The sequence below is a fragment of the Lactuca saligna genome, chromosome 8 (assembly GCF_052625555.1).
Source record: "Lactuca saligna cultivar CGN05327 chromosome 8, ASM5262555v1, whole genome shotgun sequence".
NCBI classification, from domain to species: Eukaryota; Viridiplantae; Streptophyta; class Magnoliopsida; order Asterales; family Asteraceae; genus Lactuca; species Lactuca saligna.
The window spans coordinates 105,212,125-105,231,881 of record NC_136424.1 but is presented as its reverse complement, the minus strand read 5'-3'; the positions used below and the strand labels follow the sequence as shown (position 1 = coordinate 105,231,881).

At 37.0% G+C, this 19,757-nt stretch overlaps 3 protein-coding genes across 3 annotated transcripts; 1 reads left to right on the top strand and 2 right to left on the bottom strand.

Annotated features, from left to right (window-relative positions):
- Nucleotides 1–2,160: 2,160 nt before the first annotated feature.
- LOC145008573 (uncharacterized) lies at nt 2,161–3,512 on the top strand. The gene has a single exon (XM_078967168.1). It carries the CDS (start codon nt 2,409–2,411, stop codon nt 3,360–3,362), a length of 954 nt encoding a protein of 317 aa, XP_078823294.1. The 5' UTR covers nt 2,161–2,408; the 3' UTR covers nt 3,363–3,512.
- Nucleotides 3,513–12,102: 8,590 nt separating this feature from the next.
- On the bottom strand, nt 12,103–12,627 carry LOC145009975 (uncharacterized). The gene has a single exon (XM_078968581.1). It carries the CDS (start codon nt 12,625–12,627, stop codon nt 12,103–12,105), a length of 525 nt encoding a protein of 174 aa, XP_078824707.1.
- A 673-nt stretch (nt 12,628–13,300) lies between these two features.
- Nucleotides 13,301–16,276, bottom strand: LOC145009974 (uncharacterized). The gene is made up of 5 exons (XM_078968580.1): nt 15,867–16,276; nt 15,655–15,809; nt 14,385–15,200; nt 13,824–14,007; nt 13,301–13,727 (listed from the first exon to the last, which is right to left on the bottom strand). The coding sequence occupies exons 1-5, from the start codon at nt 16,274–16,276 to the stop codon at nt 13,301–13,303; spliced, it is 1,992 nt and encodes a 663-aa protein (XP_078824706.1).
- Nucleotides 16,277–19,757: the final 3,481 nt, after the last annotated feature.

Here is a 19,757-nt window from a genome sequence, read left to right as displayed (position 1 = left end):
ATAGGTTGGACGAATTCTATGGGAAGCCCATAAGGAATTCGTCCGAAAGGGAGTCCATAGGCTACTTAGGGCCTAAATAGTCAAATTAGGGTTTCCTAGATGAAAACCCTAAGAGTCTCACTATATAAATACCCATATGGCCCCAAAAACGTGTTGAACTCTTTTGGAAGAACCCTAGGATGTTTTTGGTGATCCTCCTCTTTCTCATAAGTCATTATCTTGCTCTTAGTGTTTGTAAGCCATTAGAGGAGTGACACTTGTGACTCTAAGCTCCAAGACTTGAAGATTCAAGCCATTATCAAAAGATACTCATCTAGATTTGCTCTTATGTGATAATTTCGAAATGCATATGCTAAATTAGGGTTCTTGAGCCTTAGATGAATTGCATGTATAATAGAGAAACCTAGATCCAAGCATTAGGGTTGCATGAGCACATAGGATGTTCTTTTGGCTCAAACCCATCAAGTATAACATATGTATGAGTTTTAATTAATTATCTTTTTGAAACGATACAATTACAAAACAAAAAAATATATTTAAAATATTTAATTAAATATTTTCGACATCACCCTATATAACATATGATCAATATATTAACGATTAAATCACAATATACAACGACTGTATTACAATAATCCAAAACAAACAACATATATAAAACAAATTAGTATAACAAACTTACAAATTAAAAGCTCTAATATAATAGCATATCTCCAAAAGTGGTCATAAGACCTCAATCCAACACAAAAACCTTTAATGTTTGTTTGTTTTTTTTTTCCTGAAATTTGTATATGATTTGTGTGCATGTCTTCCCAAAAGATTGATGTTTTTATAGTAAACTTTTCACTAAATGATAATTAAACATAATATAAATTATAAAACTTTTGAGTGTTAAATCATAATTAAGAAAAGTTTTGAGTTGCATTAGTTAAAAAATGAGGTTTCAAATGAATGTGGTTTGAGAAAGTTAAAAAATGAGGTTTCAACTGCATGAGATTCAAAAAAAAATGCTAACTTTATAAGTATGTATGATATAGATTTTTTACCTTTGTCCCTAAGTGGCCAACTTATAGTTCATAAATGGTTATATGTTGTCATAAGAATTTGTATATTTTTAACTATTTCCCTTCTACACTATATATTTATTTATTTTTTGTAACGTTTCATCCAAATATGCTTATTTTAATGGTTTATTAATTGATTCATTCATTTACAATAATTATTCAATGTTAAAATTATTATTATATCACTATATAATGATTGGTCTAGAATTTGTGTTACATTCATACAATATCTGATGGTTAATATGATCCTAACTCCTCCTACATAAATGTTCTTGTAACCTTTATATGTTTAGATTATAACTCCAACACTCATGACTAGAAATCAAAAGAAATTAAATATCCTTCTATTTTTTCTGTATATTTATCTTTCTATCACTTTTAGATGATGATAAAGTTATAATAAAAATTCATTTATTTTTTTAAATATGACAAATATCACAATCTTAGTTGTGTACAAAGATAATAGATAAAAAAAAAGTAGAAGAATATTTGAGTTCTCGGAAATCAAATATAAAACATGTGATTGATGTTTTCTCTATTTTAGTCATTTCCTTTCGACTACTTAGTACGGGCCGTTTAGGGGTGTTAGAGCCGATGTGGGTCACCCATAATGCGGTCATAAAAGTTGCAACACCACCCCCACTCCTGTTATGTTAAGCTTCGTTGTAACGACGACGGGTCAACGCCCGTTTTTTTTTTCTTCCTTCCCCTCAACACCATCCCCTTTAGATGTCATGCATGGAGATGTTACGAAGAGAAGATGATGACGTGACAGCGTTGTGCGTGGGTATGTGTTATAACATGGAGAAGATTATTGTTAAATGTCAATCCTTTCTTTCAAATAAGAATAACCTATGCCCTTGAATTTTATGTGAAATTTGTCAAATATCAGTTTCTTTTTCCAGGTATTGCGTGGCTCATTTGAACCCTTCCTAAAGAGTTGAATTTTATGTGAAGAATAATCTTCTGAATTGTTAATATTAATAAAGCCAAGTCGTAAACATTTCCCGATTGACAAATTCAGATATTAACCGAAACCTTGGCCCATATAATTGAATAATGCAGTTGAAATTTAAACAATGACTAAATACCAAAGCCTTTATATGTTCCACTTTTTATTGCATAATAGACAATATAGTGCCATCGAGGAAGGCCACCGGCTCATATTAAGAGGATAACTTTTCAGCAGTTATATATAATTCCTTCCTGAATCAAACCATCACAAACTGTGAAATGTTAGTTTCCCGTTATTTCTTTTACTAAATCTTGAAACGCGTCTTTTTCTCTCTATAAAGTTGATAGACTTGCCTGATCTTTTGTCACTGAAAACTCTTTAGACTGCTAATGGAACCCAAAATGATTTTTCTTCAGTTCCTTGAATTCTTGAAGAAATGGATCATGATTATGTCGAAAAATGGCAAACTTATGGCCATTGTAACCTCGATCTACATCATCATCGCGTCTCTTTTCTCCGTCTTGAACATCTCTACAGCCAAACCAATCATATTTGATATCGTCACAAAATCTATGATGCTACCTTCTCAAGATCCACAAGGCCTTGTTTTTGCACACGTTCAAAATACGATACAGAAAGAGTTCAAAATATTCTTAGGCATCGAACTAGCTTTCATTGTAGGCCTATTCATCACGTCTCTTATTGCCCAAAATGCAATTATTTTGCTAATTGGAGCTGCTCACAAGGACGAGAAAATATCTCATATAGATCTGATCTTAAGGATGCCACAACCATTAAAAAGAACGTTCATCACTTCTTTTCATGTAACACTTCTCAGAATCGGCTTTCTCTACATTGGTTTCTTTTTCGTAATCGTTCTTATGACAATGACTTCTGGGAACAAGATTGTATCAAAACTGATACTATGGACGCTCGTGGTTCTTGTTGTGAGCATGTATCTATATTTTTCAGTTGTTTGGGTTCTATCCATGGTGGTTTCCGTGCTAGAAGAGTGTTCTGGAATTGAGGCGTTAGGAAGAGCTGGGAGGCTTGTTAAAGGCATGAAGTTACAAGGGTTTCTTCTGAACCTTCTGTTGAATCTTCTATCATATGTTATCTTTCATTTCTTATCGAAGATGATGATGGTTAAACAACCGTTGACTCAGGCGATCTTGGTTTTTTTTCTTGTGGGTTTTATGTGTTCGATAACCATGTTCACGTTTCAGGCATACACAGTTTTATACTTCGAGTGCAAGATGAATCATGGTGAAGAGATTGAACTGCATGGGAGCGTTGAATATAGTAAAATACCAAGAGTACCTCTTGGTGAAGAACTACTATAAAATTTACTGATGTGTTGTATGTTTCCAGACCACATAATCGTCTGTTGTGATCGTGTATTGAAGTATTCTAGCTTTGTTAGTTATATAAAATGACAATGTTTATGATAAATGAATACAAGGTAAGCGGGTATAAAATGTCCGAGATGAAAACTGACTAGCATAACTTTATCACATTAGAAAGTACAATTTCTATGAGGATTCTATTCCCAATTGAATATGCAATGCCTTTTCAGGCGCTTATGCATCCCAGTAACTAAAAGTTGGCAAGATAATTAATGACTTACATATGATCACGCCTATGAATAAAGGAATTGATATTTCCTCCATAAAATCAATTTCTCTAGAAAAATCAAACACTATATTTTTATCCAAGTTATCTACAGTTATTATCGGATATATTTAATCTTAGTCAAATATTTGCATAAAATATATTTAGTTCGGCTAGCCTAAGTAGTTGCGTAGGGCGTCTATAAAATAAGTTTCTCAAAAACAGATTTTTTTAACCTCATAATTATAGTTCACAGTGTCACAAAAAACACTTAATGAATTAACAATAATATCTATTGAAATGAGTATTGATTATTAAGAGTTGATAACAATTTGTTTATAAAAATACTATGAGAGATATAACTATGTAAGATTTTATTTTGTATTATTATTATTATTATTATTTTGATTGTTTTTACAAAAACCATCGATTTATCATAGTATTAATAAAAATTTGCTTATATAAAAAATTATTTAAGGGCTTATTTTTATTTTTCGTATAGAACCCCAAAATGAAAAAGACGGCCTTGTTCAAAATGTATGTCATGAATCGATCAATTATTCAAACATCAATTTTTAATGTCGAGCTGTTCAAGATCATGAATGGAAATATATATATAATTATATAGGCTAAAATTTCTTAGAAACGACCAGGAATTAAGTCAATTTTCGAAGTCCCTATCAATTCTCTTTCAAATCTTATTCTATTTTTCTTCACTGTCAAATTTATTATAAAATGTGTTTTTTGCCGCATCAATAATCAACCTTTCTGTATGCAATTGTTCCACTAAAATCTGTATTTTAATAATAGACCTACAAAAAGACAAAATAGATATAGAAAAATTCTAATGTACGGCGGAAACTTTTTGCATAGTTACATTAACATATATGGTCAAAATACAAAAACCACAATTATTTATCGGGTTAATGATCTAGGAAAGCCATAATATTTTAATTTTGTTGGCATCAGGAAAGCCATAATATGGTCAAAATACAAAAACATTAATGATTTTTTTTTGACATATTACACTAACATGATTTTTATAACCATTAAAATGTCGTTCTTCTTACCATTTAAAATGACGAAATTTAAATGATTATAACAATAGTTTTGTGTAATATGTACAAAAAAAACACTAGAGACCTAAAATGGACAAAACATTATTACTCTCCTATATCATTAATCCTTAGAAGCTTTTAGAATAATTACATAAATGGATCTTACAATTTACAAAAAAATCAGAAACTTAGTATTTAGTTTTTTTTAAAATAGATAGTCTTGTGGTTCCAACTTCCAGTTGCATCGTTGCTTGTACCGACTTAAATATCATTTTTAATATTTTTATCATTTCATCTAACTTTTTTATATTTTATATTAGTATTTTGTTAGATAAATTCATCATTTCATCTTCTCATTTTAATCGTCTATTAACCACAACCAACGGTTTCAATTGAAATGTTACATAATAATTTTTTCCCATTTTTACAACGGTTTCAATTGAAATGTTATATTTCCAAATATACCCCTGAATAAATTTTTGAAAGCATATTTTTTTTAAATGCCTTTTACGTCATTATATAAATTTCAAACATATTTCTTTAAATGCTCTTTTATGTCGTTATATAAATTTCAGATAGACGGAGTCAAGGTCAAAGGAAATTGGTATCCCCAACAAGTAAAAGGGTATCCCCGACAAATCTTGTATCTCTAATCTCTTTTAGAATGATTAATGACCTAGGAGGGTAAAACTGTTTCAAATTGGTCCACATTAGGTCCTTAAGTTCTATTTTTGTACATATCATACCAACATGGTTGTTATAAATGTTTAAATGTTGTGCCTTTAACGTTTAAAGGCACGTCATTTAAACGGTTGTAACAACCATGTTGGTGTAATATGTACAAAAAATATCTTAAGGACCTAATATTAACAAAATTAAAGCCTTATAATCCTCCTAGGTTATTAACTCTTATTTATCTACACTAGTGCAAAAATAACCTACGCTCATACTTTTCGAAAAATGATCTGTCACACTTTTTATTAAAAATATCACTAAAAAAATTTAGAGATTGTTTTTGGATACATTTAAATTAGTTTGTGTGTCAATTGTATAGATAATCAAAACTTTAACCACATTTAATTATACCAAATGTGATAATTGTTACCCACACTCGAAGATTGTGGCCAGATTTCACTATCAACCATATTTATAGATTAACATTATAATATCTTTATATAAGAGACAATACATAGATATTTGGTGACATGAGGCAATTGTATATGTTCTAGTATCATGGTGCTATTTAAAATCCAATGTAGCTAATAGTAGATACATATGGCCACATTAAATATATGTGTGTCCATAGGGTGGCATTTAGTAGTGACTAGGTAAAAGCAAGAAAACAAGTTAATTTTAGTGGTTTATGGTTATGTATCTTTTATTATGTGTGTCAAAATATGATGAATTGGCTTTGAAAAAAAAACAAATATTATGAGTGTAAGTTGCATTTAGTTATGTGTACAATTATTATGTGTGTTTATAAGTAAATCTAGTTAGAAGACATATAATGTTTGATTAGTATAATTATAGTATAGTTATTGAATGTGTGACTATAATTATGTAATTATCATTCTTTTTGTACTAGTTTGTGTATAAATTTAAAGAATAGTCTTCATCAAAATACCCTTTGTTGAATAGTCAACCATTTGACTTACATAGAGCCATTGACTCAAACCCAAACCACATAACTTATTATTAGAGTTTGGGATAGTTTTTGCAAATAAATAAATAAATAAAAATGTAATGATTTTCATTTGAAGACTGTTGGAATTACCTACATCAAACAGATTTTGGTTATAAATATGTTTGACTTCTGAGACCTATTTTGGTCATATAACATTTAGAGTGATGTCAACATGTACAAAACAAATGGTTAGAGTTGCATCTGAAGGGCTCTTTTAACTCGGCCAAAATACCCTCTAGAATGGGACATAAATTGTTTCTACAATCTGTACCAATTTTTGCATCTAGAACCCCATAAAAAAAAGACCATATTGCCCTTTTGCAGTAAATTATCATAGTTTTCTTATTATATTCAATTTTAGAGCTGAAAATCCAAACCAAAACAGTTTCCCATAGAAAATACCAATGTTAGGCGTGTCAAACCCAACAAATAATAGGGTACGATATACTCCAAAATAATCCCACTATATTGCACTAAAAGCTAGTACAAGGCAAGCAGGATCGATCTACAGAGACACGGGATAATTAGTCTGTACCTCTTTGCGCAAGGTACTATGGTCACCAATAATCATAAGGGGGGGTTTAGAATGCAATGACTAAACAAACAAATTTAAAACACGAGTAGACAACTAAACGAATGAATTAAGTTCAGATTTTGTAAGGGCTCCAACTCCATGTATGACAATTTAGCAATGTGACTCAAAGATGACACAATATTCGTTCAATTCTATCTAAGTTGATACTTGAAAGTGCTAATAAGCTCTAACACTTACCATTCACCATATTAATTAACCAAAACAAGCTCTTTGATTAACCCTAACCTTATTAACCTAATCTATACAAGCTCTTAGAATTAGATTATAAAATTGCATGAAGTTTTATGTGAATGTTCCCAACAACACCCAATACTCCTCATAAGCTCGGGAGTGTAAAAGTGTATGAATAAGATTTACACTAAATTCATTCAATAGAGATCAATTTAATGCTTGTTACTTGTTCAATTTCACAAAACAATTACGGATTTTGTAAAAGAGATAACTTGAATGACCTAACCCTATTTCAAATGGCCAATAAGAATCACAATTAGAATCAAACATTCGATTGAAGCAAAATCAAATTCATTAGATAGAAATTAAGAACAAACATCATGTCATATGATTGAAGTAACTACCAAGAAGTCAAAACATGAAATTGGAGAAATTAGGGTTCTAGCCACACATGGCTATAACAAGATCACAAGAATAAAAGATGGAATTAAAGTGCAATTACAACTTATAAATACTAGAAATAATGTTTCCAAATGATTAACGGACAAACCCTCGCAAAAACCTTCGAATTCTCCTCTCTAATGGTGCTCTGATATGTTCTCCCCCTTTAAAAAATGGCCCTTAACCCGTAATATGAAAGATAGGAAAAACTGGCAAAAGTTGGTTTCTGGGTCGAACACAGCCCATGTTAAAATAGGCTAAACTGACACGGGTCGTGTTGAAGAACACGCCCTGTGTTGATTTGCACTAGACTGACACGCCCCGTTTTCAGCATGGTCAACAGCTCCCATTTTGGTCAAACACGACCCATGCCTACTTTTCAGTGTAAATTCAACACGACCCGTGTACCTCTCTGACTCCAATTCCAAACTTTATTTTTCCAACTTTTTCGCTCTTCGCCCGATCGTCCCGAAATCTTCACCAACGCTCCCTAGCACCTCCAAAAGCGCGCTCCAACCTCCGGTTCACCTGAAAAGGGCATGAAAAAGTGCAAATAAGGTTGTTCAAGAAATTGACCTAGATATGCTAAAATGAAATAAAAGCAACAAATTATGCTAAGGACATACATAAAAAGGGCTAAAAGTTGTGCAAAAAGGTGCACAAAATACACCTAACAGATCTCCCCAAGCTTAGACCTTTCTTGTCCTCAAGAACGAACAAGAACTGGACAAATAGGACGATTTCTAGATGGCAAAAAGAAACTTAGAACGAAAAGGGGATGAAGGATCCTAAAGGTTAAGAATGAATGCATGCAATGTAATGCCATGAAAATTTAAGGTATGTACAAAATGCACTTGAGAAACAAAATGAAGCAAAAGAAAAGAAGATTAAGAACAAACACAAAATATGTACTTTTGTATCTAAATAAAGGTACGATCAGACTTTACATCAATAGGGCTCCGATCATTGATACCTTGGCAACCATCCTGTTTCCTTCCACATATCACAGACTCTCAATGTGAGGAAGACCCGAAACGGTGTAACCCAATAATCCAACCAAAGTTTTATTTGATCTTTATACCTTACTAAGCTTTATGGGAGAAAATAACATAGTCAGGATTTCATGTTCTTAAGACTAGATGGCTAAGAATCAGAATCGATGCATCCTTAAGAACCCGTCACGACGAATTAGCTTTCACTGAAACAATGAGCCCACCCGAAGGGGCCCAGCTCCTATGCTTTCACTTTTTTCGAGAGCCACAAGTATCATATCACACAATTCTTCATTCGCCATATTTGACTTGAATTGGCTTTTGATTTGATTGAACTTTGATTTGTACTTCGTTTTGAATTTGGATTCTTCAATCTTCATTTTTGGAATTTCTTTGGATTTCTTCGTTTTCGCTTTTGAAAATCTGATTAGGGTACTAGACATGACAGTTGTACCCTTCCTTCTTTCTTGACTGTGTGGATGTGATACTTAAGCTCTCTGCTACTGCGAGGGTAACGCGTGTCAACAAATAGGTCCGTGTTCTGTGGGTTCAGAGTTGCCGATAAAGATTCTTTTTAAAAATTCAAAAGCAAATCATCCTAAAGTGTTATTACCGCCCAAAAAAGGTTTCAATATAAATTCTTTTTATTATCTAAGGCTAGGGTCTCGGATTACGGTGTTTGGGTTCCCTTCTTATGATAGTTGATTCTACGCTTCCGGTAACTATCCGGTCGCCTCGGTATTCTTTCATTTCATGGAGCAATTGTATGTAAAGAGTGTCATCATGTCGTACACTTTTTTTTTGAAAAACAAATATAGAATGCAAGGAAAATGAAAATAAGAAAATAAAATAGAAAAGAGAAAATAAGAGAGAATAAAATAAATTTTTTTTTGAAAAAATGAAATAATTTTTTTTGAAAATAAGAAAATGCATGAGTATGAGTGAACCTAATATACAAGTCTACCCCTCCCCAAGCTTAAAGATAAGCATCATCCCCGATGCTTGGAGAGGGAGGAACAACCTAAAACAGCGGTGAAGGAGGCGGATAGTAGTTGGGGTTTCGGGTCCAAGCCTAGAAGTCCTCCTCATGTTTGCGTTGACGCTCTTGATCCCGAGCGTACTGGGTGGTGAAGGTGGAAAAATTATGGGTCAGGCTGGTAATATCCTGCTGGTAGGTGTCGAGGCGGGTATGGATTGACTGGAATTCATCCATATACTGTTGATGATAAGGCGGGGGTGCAATAAAATGGGATGAGTTGGCACCATCGGTGGGAGAAGCATGGTGGGGCTCCTCCTCCTCTTCATCATCATCACCATCTTCCTCGTTTTCTTCACTTTGCTCATCTACCTCGGTAGAGTATGAGTGGGGGAAGATGTATGGAATGATTTGCCAATCGGTCATGTGAATGGGATTTTAGAAATCAAGAATGCCTTTATTTTCTGGTGTGATGAGGAGCTTTGGATCATGATTTTGACCCACGGTTTAATGGTGTGTGCAATCGCCTGTCGAACGGAAGAGTCGCATGGACTCAAGGATAGTAGTGGTGAGATAAGGCTCACCCGGCAGTGGCTGATGGGGACCGGGGTATGGGGCTCGGATTTGGGCGCTCTTGGCGAGCATGCTGACAATACCCCCGCAAACAATCTTTCCCGATCGGGATGTGCTCAAGCGGATGAGCATGTGGCACAGAAACCGACCATAATGAGGAATGAGGTTATTCTCGGGATGGGTCATTGCATAGAGGATTTTGAGTTCTAGCGCGCTCATGGTGCTTCGCTCCTCTCTAGGGGCGACAAGCGAAGCAATGATTCTATGGGATACCTTTATCATAGGATGGATAAGTGATGAGGCTTTAGCAGCGCTAGAGACATATAGGTGTAATTGGGTGAGTCGGGTCACCATGTTATGTCAAAGTATCCTTGAATTGGGTCAGTGGGGCCAAATGTGTTTTCCGTTGGGGCCCTCACAATGGCATTGATTTGATCCATAGAGATCTCATAGTCTTGATTCATTAGACGGAAGTAGAGGATCCCATGGTCTAAATAAACTGAGGATAGAAACTCAGTTATTGGGACTTTATAGCTCAATTCATGGACCCTCAACAAGCCGTGCCACCCTATGTTGCGAAACAGGGTTTTGACTTGATTGTAAACATGCAACTCTTTTAAGGATGGAAAATGCGCGAATTTTTGGATGACATGACCCTGTTTAAGGAATGACTCAAGTTTGCCCTGTTGAATTGGGCTAAGACATACAACACCACAATGAGACGGGTCGGATGAGGGTGTTGGGGACCTAGATGGAGGTGATGGGGATCTAGATGGAGGTGATGGAGTCCTAGGCTTCCGACGGCGGGTGAATGGTTTGGTTTGTCTTGGTCTTTTGGAAGATGCAGCTTCCATAGTCAAGTTTGGGACAAATTAAAAGTCAATAGGTCAAAATGTCAAAAGTCAACTGTTAACGGGTCCAGTCAACTTCGAATTTGGCCACCAAAATTTCGCGAGAAATTTGCTTTTCAAAGATTTCTACTAAGAATCAAGTACAAATAGACCTCAATTTCAAGTAATTTGACTCAAGAACACAAAATCCAAAAGTTAAGAGTTGGAAGGAATTTAACGAATCGTGTGTGGGATTGTGTCGTTCTTGATAGAAAAGATCTTCCTTAACCCCCCCCCCCCCCCCCCACGCTTGCCCTCTTTAAGATTAAGACACTAAAACACCAAAATCACATGAGATTTTCAGATATAGGGTTTGTCAAAAACCCCCAAATCCACCATTAAAATGCAAGAAAATGGTGTTTAAGACGGAGAAGATGAAGTGTAGATGATGAAAATCATACCTTTTTGTAGACGAAAGCCAAAATCTTGAAGAAATTGAATGGTTTTTGATGAAAATCGGACCTAAGGTTTTTGTTGGGAGACAGGGGCTGTTAGGAAGTGAAAGTGTGGATAAATGAGGTCAGGTCCTGATTTTTCTTTAAAAAGGGCTTGAACTGCTGCGCGGAAATGACCCGTGTCGCCCCAGGCCAAACTGACACGCCCGGTGTTGGGGGGCTTTTATGCTGAGTTAAGGATGAACACGACCCGTGTTGGGTCAAGGCCAAAACAAACACAACCCGTGTTTCTCTCTAGAAGAATTTGGGACTTTTTTGCACGAACACGACCCGTGTCCATTATAGGCCAAAACCAACACGACCCGTGTTGGTCTCTGGAAGGATTTGGGACTTTTTTTCATGAACACGACCCATATTCCATTAAGGCTAAGAGGGACTCGACCCGTGTTGGTCTATGGATGCTAATCCCTACTTTTTGAACTTGAAATTTTTCCTCTCTTTGAAATGAAATACTTTTGCATTCCTAGGTCCGTTTGGTGATTTTAAATCATGATTAAATGCATTTGGAACATTGAAAACCAAAAACTCAAAGAAATGGAAATTGTTTTTAAATAAAAGATAGAAATACCCCCGGGTTGCCTCCCGGTTAGCCGCCCTTGTTTCAAGTCGTTGGCTCGACTTTGCCCCCGCATATGCTTCAGTCTTGGTATGTGGGGTTCTCCAACTCGTCAACCTCTTCATTCTTCACCTCAAATCCTTCATAAAACAGCTTCAGCCTGTGACCATTGACTTTGAATGTTTTACCCATTTGCTTGCTCGTGATTTCCACCGCACCATGGTCAAACACCCTTGTAACCACGAAAGGACCAACCCATCTCGATCGCAACTTTCCTGAAATTAGCTTGAATCTTGAGTGGTAAAGCAACACCTTTTGTCCTTGTATAAAAGTCTTTCGGGAGATTGCCCTGTCATGGTATGCTTTTGTTTTCTCCTTATAGATCATGTTGCTTTCGTATGCATCATTCTGAATCTCCTCTAGCTCTTGGATATCAAGTTTCCTTTTATTTCCCACCTCATCTTCACTCATTTTGAATTTCTTTACCACCCAAAAAGCTTTATGCTCAAGCTCAACTAGAAGATTGCATGCTTTACCAAAACACAAGCGTATATGGGGACATACCAATAGGAGTTTTAAAGGTGGTACAGTATGCCCATAAGGCATCATCTAGCCTTAAGCTCCAATCCTTGCGGTTTGGGTTGATCGTTTTCTCCAAGATGCTTTTGATTTGCGTGTTTGAGACCTCTGCTTGTCCATTGATTTGGGGATGATAAGTTGTTGCGACTTTTTGTGTCACTCCATATCTCTTCAAAACAACTTCTAGCATCCAATTGCAGAAATGGGTCCTACGGTCACTTCTGAGACCCTTTGGTGTGCCAAACCTTAAGAAAATTTGTACCTTAAGGAAATCGATAACAACTTTGGAATTATTAGTATGGGTCGCCTTAGCCTTCACCCATTTGGACACATAGTCCACCGCTAACAAAATATAAGAACAACCAAAAGAGGGCATAAATGGTCCCATAAAGTCAATACCCCATACATCAAAAATCTCACATACTAGAATAGGGGTAAGGGGCATTTGATTCCTGGAGCTTAAAGATCTGGATTTTTGGCACTTTTCACAATGTGCACAATGCACATAGGAATCATGGAAAATAGAAGACCAAAAGAATCTGCTATCTAAAACTTTTCTAGCTGTCCTTTGGGGTCCAAAGTGACCACCACAAGCATACGAATGGCAAAAGTTAAGGATAGATTGTACCTCTTTTTGCTCCACACACTTGCGAATTAGTTGGTTCGCACAGTACTTTCAAAGGTAAGGCTCGTCCCATATTTATCGTTTGGCTTCCTTCTTGATTTTGTCTCTTTGCCAACATGATGAATCTGGGGGAAATTGATTTTTGACCAAGTAATTGACGATATCTGCATACCATGGTGCTTCTTTGGCTGCAAATAGATGTTCATCTGGAAATGTGTCACAGATTGGTATACCATCTTCGGGCGGTACAATGCGACTTAGATGATCTGCAACCAGATTTTCTTTTCCACTCTTGTCTTTGATATCAACATCGAACTCTTGCAAAAGCATCATCCACCGTATTAACTTCGGCTTTAAATCTTTCTTTGTAAGCAAGTGCTTTATGGCTGCATGGTCCAAATATATGATCACCTTTGTTCCAAGGAGGTATTGTCGGAACTTCTCTAGAGCAAAGACAATAGCAAGCAACTCTTTCTCCGTTGTGGTGTAGTTGCCTTGTGCACTATCAAGGGTCTTTGATGCATAGTATATGACATGATGTGCTCGGTCAACCTTTTGTCACAAAACCGCCCCAACCGCAGTATTGCTAGCATCGCACATGATCTCGAATGGAAGATCCCAATTTGGCGGTTGAATAATGGGGGTGGATTTCAACAATTCTTTCAAAAGATCGAATGCCTTCTTACATTCATCACCAAACTCAAAATCAGCCTCCTTTTGTAGAAGTTGACACATCGGCACCGTAATCTTGGAAAAATCCTTTATAAACCGCTGATAAAAACCTGCATGGCCAAGAAAAGAACGTACTTCCCGAACATTTGTTGGGTATGGTAAGCTCTTAATAACATCTGTTTTGGCCTTGTCAACTTCTAAACCTTTTTGGGACACCAGATGTCCAAGTATCAAGCCCTTGTCAACCATAAAATGGCATTTTTCATAGTTAAGGACTAAGTTCGTGTCAATGCGCCTTTGTAGAATTTTGGTGAGATTTTGCAAACATTCATTAAAATAATTTCCATAAACAGTAAAATCATCCATGAAAACCTCATGATATTTTCGACATATTCTGAAAATATGCTCACCATACATCTTTGGAAGGTCGCGGGTGCATTGCACAAGCCGAAGGGCATGCGTCTATACGTAAAGGTGCCGAAGGGACATGTGAATGTGGTTTCCTCTTGGTCTTCCGGGGAAACCGGAATTTGATGAAAACTAGAGAAACCATCAAGGAAGCAATAGTAGGATTTCCCATCCAATCGTTCTAACATCTGATCTATGAATGGAAAAGGGAACTGGTGTTTGCGGGTGGAAGAATTCAACTTCCTATAATCGATACAAACTCTCCACCCGTTTTGCACATGGGTGGGTACCAATTCCCCCTCGAAGTTTTTGACAACGGTGACTCTGACTTCTTTCGGGACTACTTGCACAGGACTTACCCACTTACTATTAGAAATAGGGTAGATTACACCTGCATCCAAGAGCTTCATGATCTCCTTTTTAACCACCTCCATCATAGGTGGATTCAACCTCCTTTGGGCTTCATGGGATGGCTTGAAGTCCTCTTCCATCAGTATTTTGTGCATGCATAACGATGGGCTCCACCCTTTTATATCCGCAATGGTCCAACCAATAGCCTCCTTGTATTTCTTTAAAATTCCAACTAACTCTTTTTCTTCTTCTCGTGCCAGCTTGGTCGAAATTATCACTGGTAATGTATATTCCTCTCCAAGATAGGCATGCTTAAGATGGTCGGGATGAGCCTTCAACTCAAGAGTCGGTGGTTGTACTATGGATGGGAGAAGTTTCTGATTAGAACTTTTTAGCTTCATGCGGGGTGGTTCAACTCTCATGGGTTGTGCTTTCTCCAAGGAATCAATTACTTCAATCAATTCATCTTCCAATGTGTACTTGTCAGCCAACTCCTTAATCTCTGTCTCATCAAAGTGTTTGCTCAAGATGGTGGTTAGCACATCTTAGCTTGACATCTCAAAGCAATCATTAGTACATGAATCAATAACATGTATGAAGTTTAAAGAATGAATATCGCTAGGATAACACATGGCTTCAAAGATATTAAAGTTGATCACCTCACCATCGAACTCCATTGACAAAGTACCATTGGCTACGTCTATTTTTGTTTTTTTGGTACTCATAAAGGGTCTCCCCAAAAGGATGGAGCTCGATTGTGGGGGTGTTTTCATCATCCATGTCTAAAACATAAAAGTTAGCGGGAAAAACAAGCTTATTAACTTGCACTAACACGTCGTCCAATACACCTTTCGGGTGTACCAAAGACCGGTCAGCAAGTTGAATGATGACTCCGGTTTTTTATCAAGGTCCAATTCCCATTGACTTATAACTTGAATAGGGTAAGACATTAATTGATGCTCCCAGATCAAGCATGTCACGTGGTACAAAAAGGTTACCCAGCTTGCAAGGAACCGTGAAAACACCCGGGTCCTTGCATTTTTTTGGTAGCCACTTTTGTAACACGGCTGAGACATTTTCACCAACCTTCACAGTTTGATTTCCTTTAAGCTTTTTCTTAGATGTGCAAAGTTCCTTAAGGAACTTAGCATATCTACGAATATGTGTAATGGCATCTAAAAGAGGGATATTGATTTCAACCTTTCAAAACATGGCCATGATTTCGTCATCTTCCGTTTCTCTTTTGGTGCTTGCCAGCCTTGAAGGAAATGGAGCTGGTGTGACTTTCACTTTGGATTCTATTAGCTTCCTAGACTTTGGAGTACTCTTTTTTTCCTTTTCTTTGACAGCTTCTTCCACCTCAATCTCTTTCTCTTCTTCTTCTTCATCCGGCATCCTTGGACTTTCATAGCTTTTCCCACCTCTTAGAGTAATCGCACATGCATTGTGTTTTGGGTTCTTCTCCGTTTGAGAGGGTAGCTTGCCTTGCGACTCCATCTTACTCAAGAATTGAGCAAGTTGTGATACTTGTTGCTCCAAGCTTTTTATGCTTTCCTTGGTTTCTTGTTGAAAGCTTTGAGTGCTTGTGGCAAGGCTTTTCACTATGTCCTCTAAGGACATACTTGAAGAACTCGCTTGTGGAGGGGGTTGTTGTGGGTGCCTTGGTTGGTAATTTTGAAGTTGGAAGGGTGGCCGTTATTGATTTTGAGGGAATGGTGGTCTTGGTTGATATTGATGCGATTGATTTTGTTGATAATTCTCTTGTTGATTGCCTCCCTACCCTTGATTATTGTTCCATCGCGGATCACCTCTTGGTTGCTCGTAACCTCTCTAATTTGCCCCAGAATAGCCTCCCATGACTTTTGCTTCTTCATAATCTTCCTCTTGGAGTTGTGGGCACATATCGGTTGTATGGCCCACTTGGGTGCAAATACCGCATGCGCGGTGTGTGGGCTGCACACCTTTGTCTGTGGCGAACATCATGAATACTTTCGTGAGCTCGGAGAATTGAGCTTCAATCTGAGGAGTTTGAACTTCTTTTACACCTCGGGGTGCATCCGTGTACTATTCTTCATCATGGCTTGAATGTTTTGAATCTTCAGCCATGTTCTTGATTAGATTGTGGATTTCAGTAGGAGTCTTGTCGGGTAAAGATCTGCCACTGGAGGCATTAAGAAGCATTCTTTCCATTGGAGTCATTCCTTCAATGAAATATTGGAGGAGCTGGTATTCGGTAATTCCATGCTTTGGGTATCAAGCATAAAGTTTCTTGAATCGATCCCAATATGTGTGAAAAGCTTCTCTCTTGTGCTGCTTGATTCCAATGATTTCTCTCCGTAGGGCGGAAGCTTTCATCTCGGGAAAATACTTGTCCAAGAACAATCTTGCAAGGTCTACCCAAGTAGTCACCGTCCCCGGTGGGAGGTCATAAAGCCAATCTTTGGCCGCGTCTTGCACCGCAAAGGAGAATGCCCTAAGCTTGATTTGGTCATCTGTGACATTGTGTGGTTTCATACTCACACATACTACATGGAACTCAGTGAGGAACTTGTGAGGATCTTCATTCTCCAAACCTCTAAAAGTTGGGAGTAAGTGGATAAGCACAGATTTTAGTTCCAAATTGGTGGCAGTTGGGTATGTGATACAAAGAGGTTGTTGAGTCACCTCTTGTCTTGACCATTGCTGGAGAGTTTGTTCGGGTGGTGGGTTTGGAGGACCTTGATTCCCTCGAGGGTTATCTGCCATGGCTTGAGAATTGGGTGATGTTCCTGTAGGTGAACTGTTTAGGATATTATGAATAGGTGAAGAGGGTGGAGTGATATTTATGGGTGAGGCTAGTTGTGGAGAGAGTGATGGGCTTTCTGTTTCTGATACGGATACACTTGAGAGGGGTATGTCCACCCACATGTTGATGACCGGGGGATTAGATGATGAAGAAGTACCAGAAACCGGTTGCCTCTTACGAAGCTTGGCTAGCTTCCTTAACTTCTTTACAGTCTTCTCTATCTCCGAATCAATTGGCAATGGCGTACCTGTACAAAAAGATCTAGGCATAAACAATTAGTAACACCGTGTCCCCGACAACGGCGCCAATTTCTTAGGCGTGTCAAACCCAACAAATAATAGGGTACGATATACTCCAAAATAATCCCACTATATTGCACTAAAAGGTAGTACAAGACAAGCAGGGTCGATCGACAGAGACACGGGATAATTAGTCTGTACGTCTTTGCACAAAGTACTATGGTCACCAACAGTCATAAGGGGGGTTTAGAACGCAATGACTAAACAAACAAATTTAAAACACTAGTAGACAACTAAACTAATGAATTAAGTTCAGATTTTGTAAGGACTCCAACTCCATGTGTGACAATTTAACAATGTGACTCAAAGATGACACAATATTCGTTCAATTCTATCTAAGTTGATACTTGAAAGTTCTAATAAGCTCTAACACTTACCATTCACCATATTAATTAACCAAAACAAGCTCTTTGATTAACCCTAACCTTATTAACCTAATCTATACAAGCTCTTAGAATTAGATTATAAAATTGCATGAAGTTTTATGTGAATGTTCCCAACAACACCCAATACTCCTCATAAGTTCGGGAGTGTAAAAGTGTATGAATAAGATTTACACTAAGTTCATTCAATAGAAATCAATTTAATGCTTGTTACTTGTTCAATTTCACAAAACAATTACGGATTTTGTAAAAGAGATAACTTGAATGACCTAACCCTATTTCAAATGGCCAATAAGAATCAAACATTCAATTGAATCAAAATCAAATTCATTAGATAGAAATTAAGAACAAACATCATGTCATATGATTGATGTCACTACCAAGAAGTCAAAACATGAAATTGGAGAAATTAGGGTTCTAGCCACACATGGCTATAAATGATCACAAGAATAAAAGATGGAATTAAAGTGCAATTGCAACTTATAAATACTAGAATTAATGTTTCCAAATGATTAACGGACAAACCCTCGCAAAAACATTCGAATTCTCCTCTCTAATGGTGCTCTGATATGTTCTCCCCCTCTAAAAAATGGCCCTTAACACGTAATATGAAAGATAGGAAAAACTGCCAAAAGTTGGTTTCTGGGTCGAACACGACCCGTGTTAAAATAGGCTAAACTGACACGGGTCGTGTTCAACAACACGCCCCATGTTGATTTGCACTAGACTGACACGCCCCGTGTTCAGCATGGTCAACAACTCCCATTTTGGTCAAACACACCCCGTGCCCACTTTTCAGTGTAAATTCAACACGACCTGTGTACCTCTCTGACTCCAATTCCAAACTTTATTTTTCCAACTTTTTCGCTCTTCGCCCGATCGTCCCGAAATCTTCACCAACGCTCCCTAGCACCTCCAAAAGCACGCTCCAACCTCCGGTTCACCTGAAAAGGACATGAAAGAGTGCAAATAAGGTTGTTCAAGAAATTAACCTAGATATGCTAAAATGCAATAAAAGCGACGAAATTATGCTAAGGAAATACATAAAAAAAGGGCTAAAAGTTGTGCAAAAAGGTGCACAAAATGCACCTAACAACCAACGATAGCATTCACCTTTAAAATGCTAGTTTTCGACTTCTGATAACACAATTAACAAAACAATGAAAAATTGAATGACGAAGTAGATAAATGGTATTAAATATGAATTGGCAGCAATGTGTTAGAAACATTACAAGTAAAATGACAGAAACATATACTAAAATCTCTTAATTACATCTAAACACCAATTTTTTAAACTACAAAAAATAATGAGGGTAATATTGTCAATATGGGGTCGAAACTAGGGATGAGTTTTGGAACCGAAAAACCGGACCGGGACCGGAACCGGAACCGGAACCGGTATAACCGGAAAATGCTTAAACGGTCCGGGTATTGGGTTTCAAAATTACTCTTATCCGGGTTCCAGGTATTTCGGGTATGGGTCTAACGGGTCCGGTTATTCCGGGTTTTTTAACCGGATTTGTTAAAAAAACCGGAACCGGGTTAAATGGACCGGGTCCGGGTTTAGTGGGCCAAAGAACCAATTAAGATGTAGACCCGGTATATATTTGGAACCGGAATGTGATTAGTTTTTT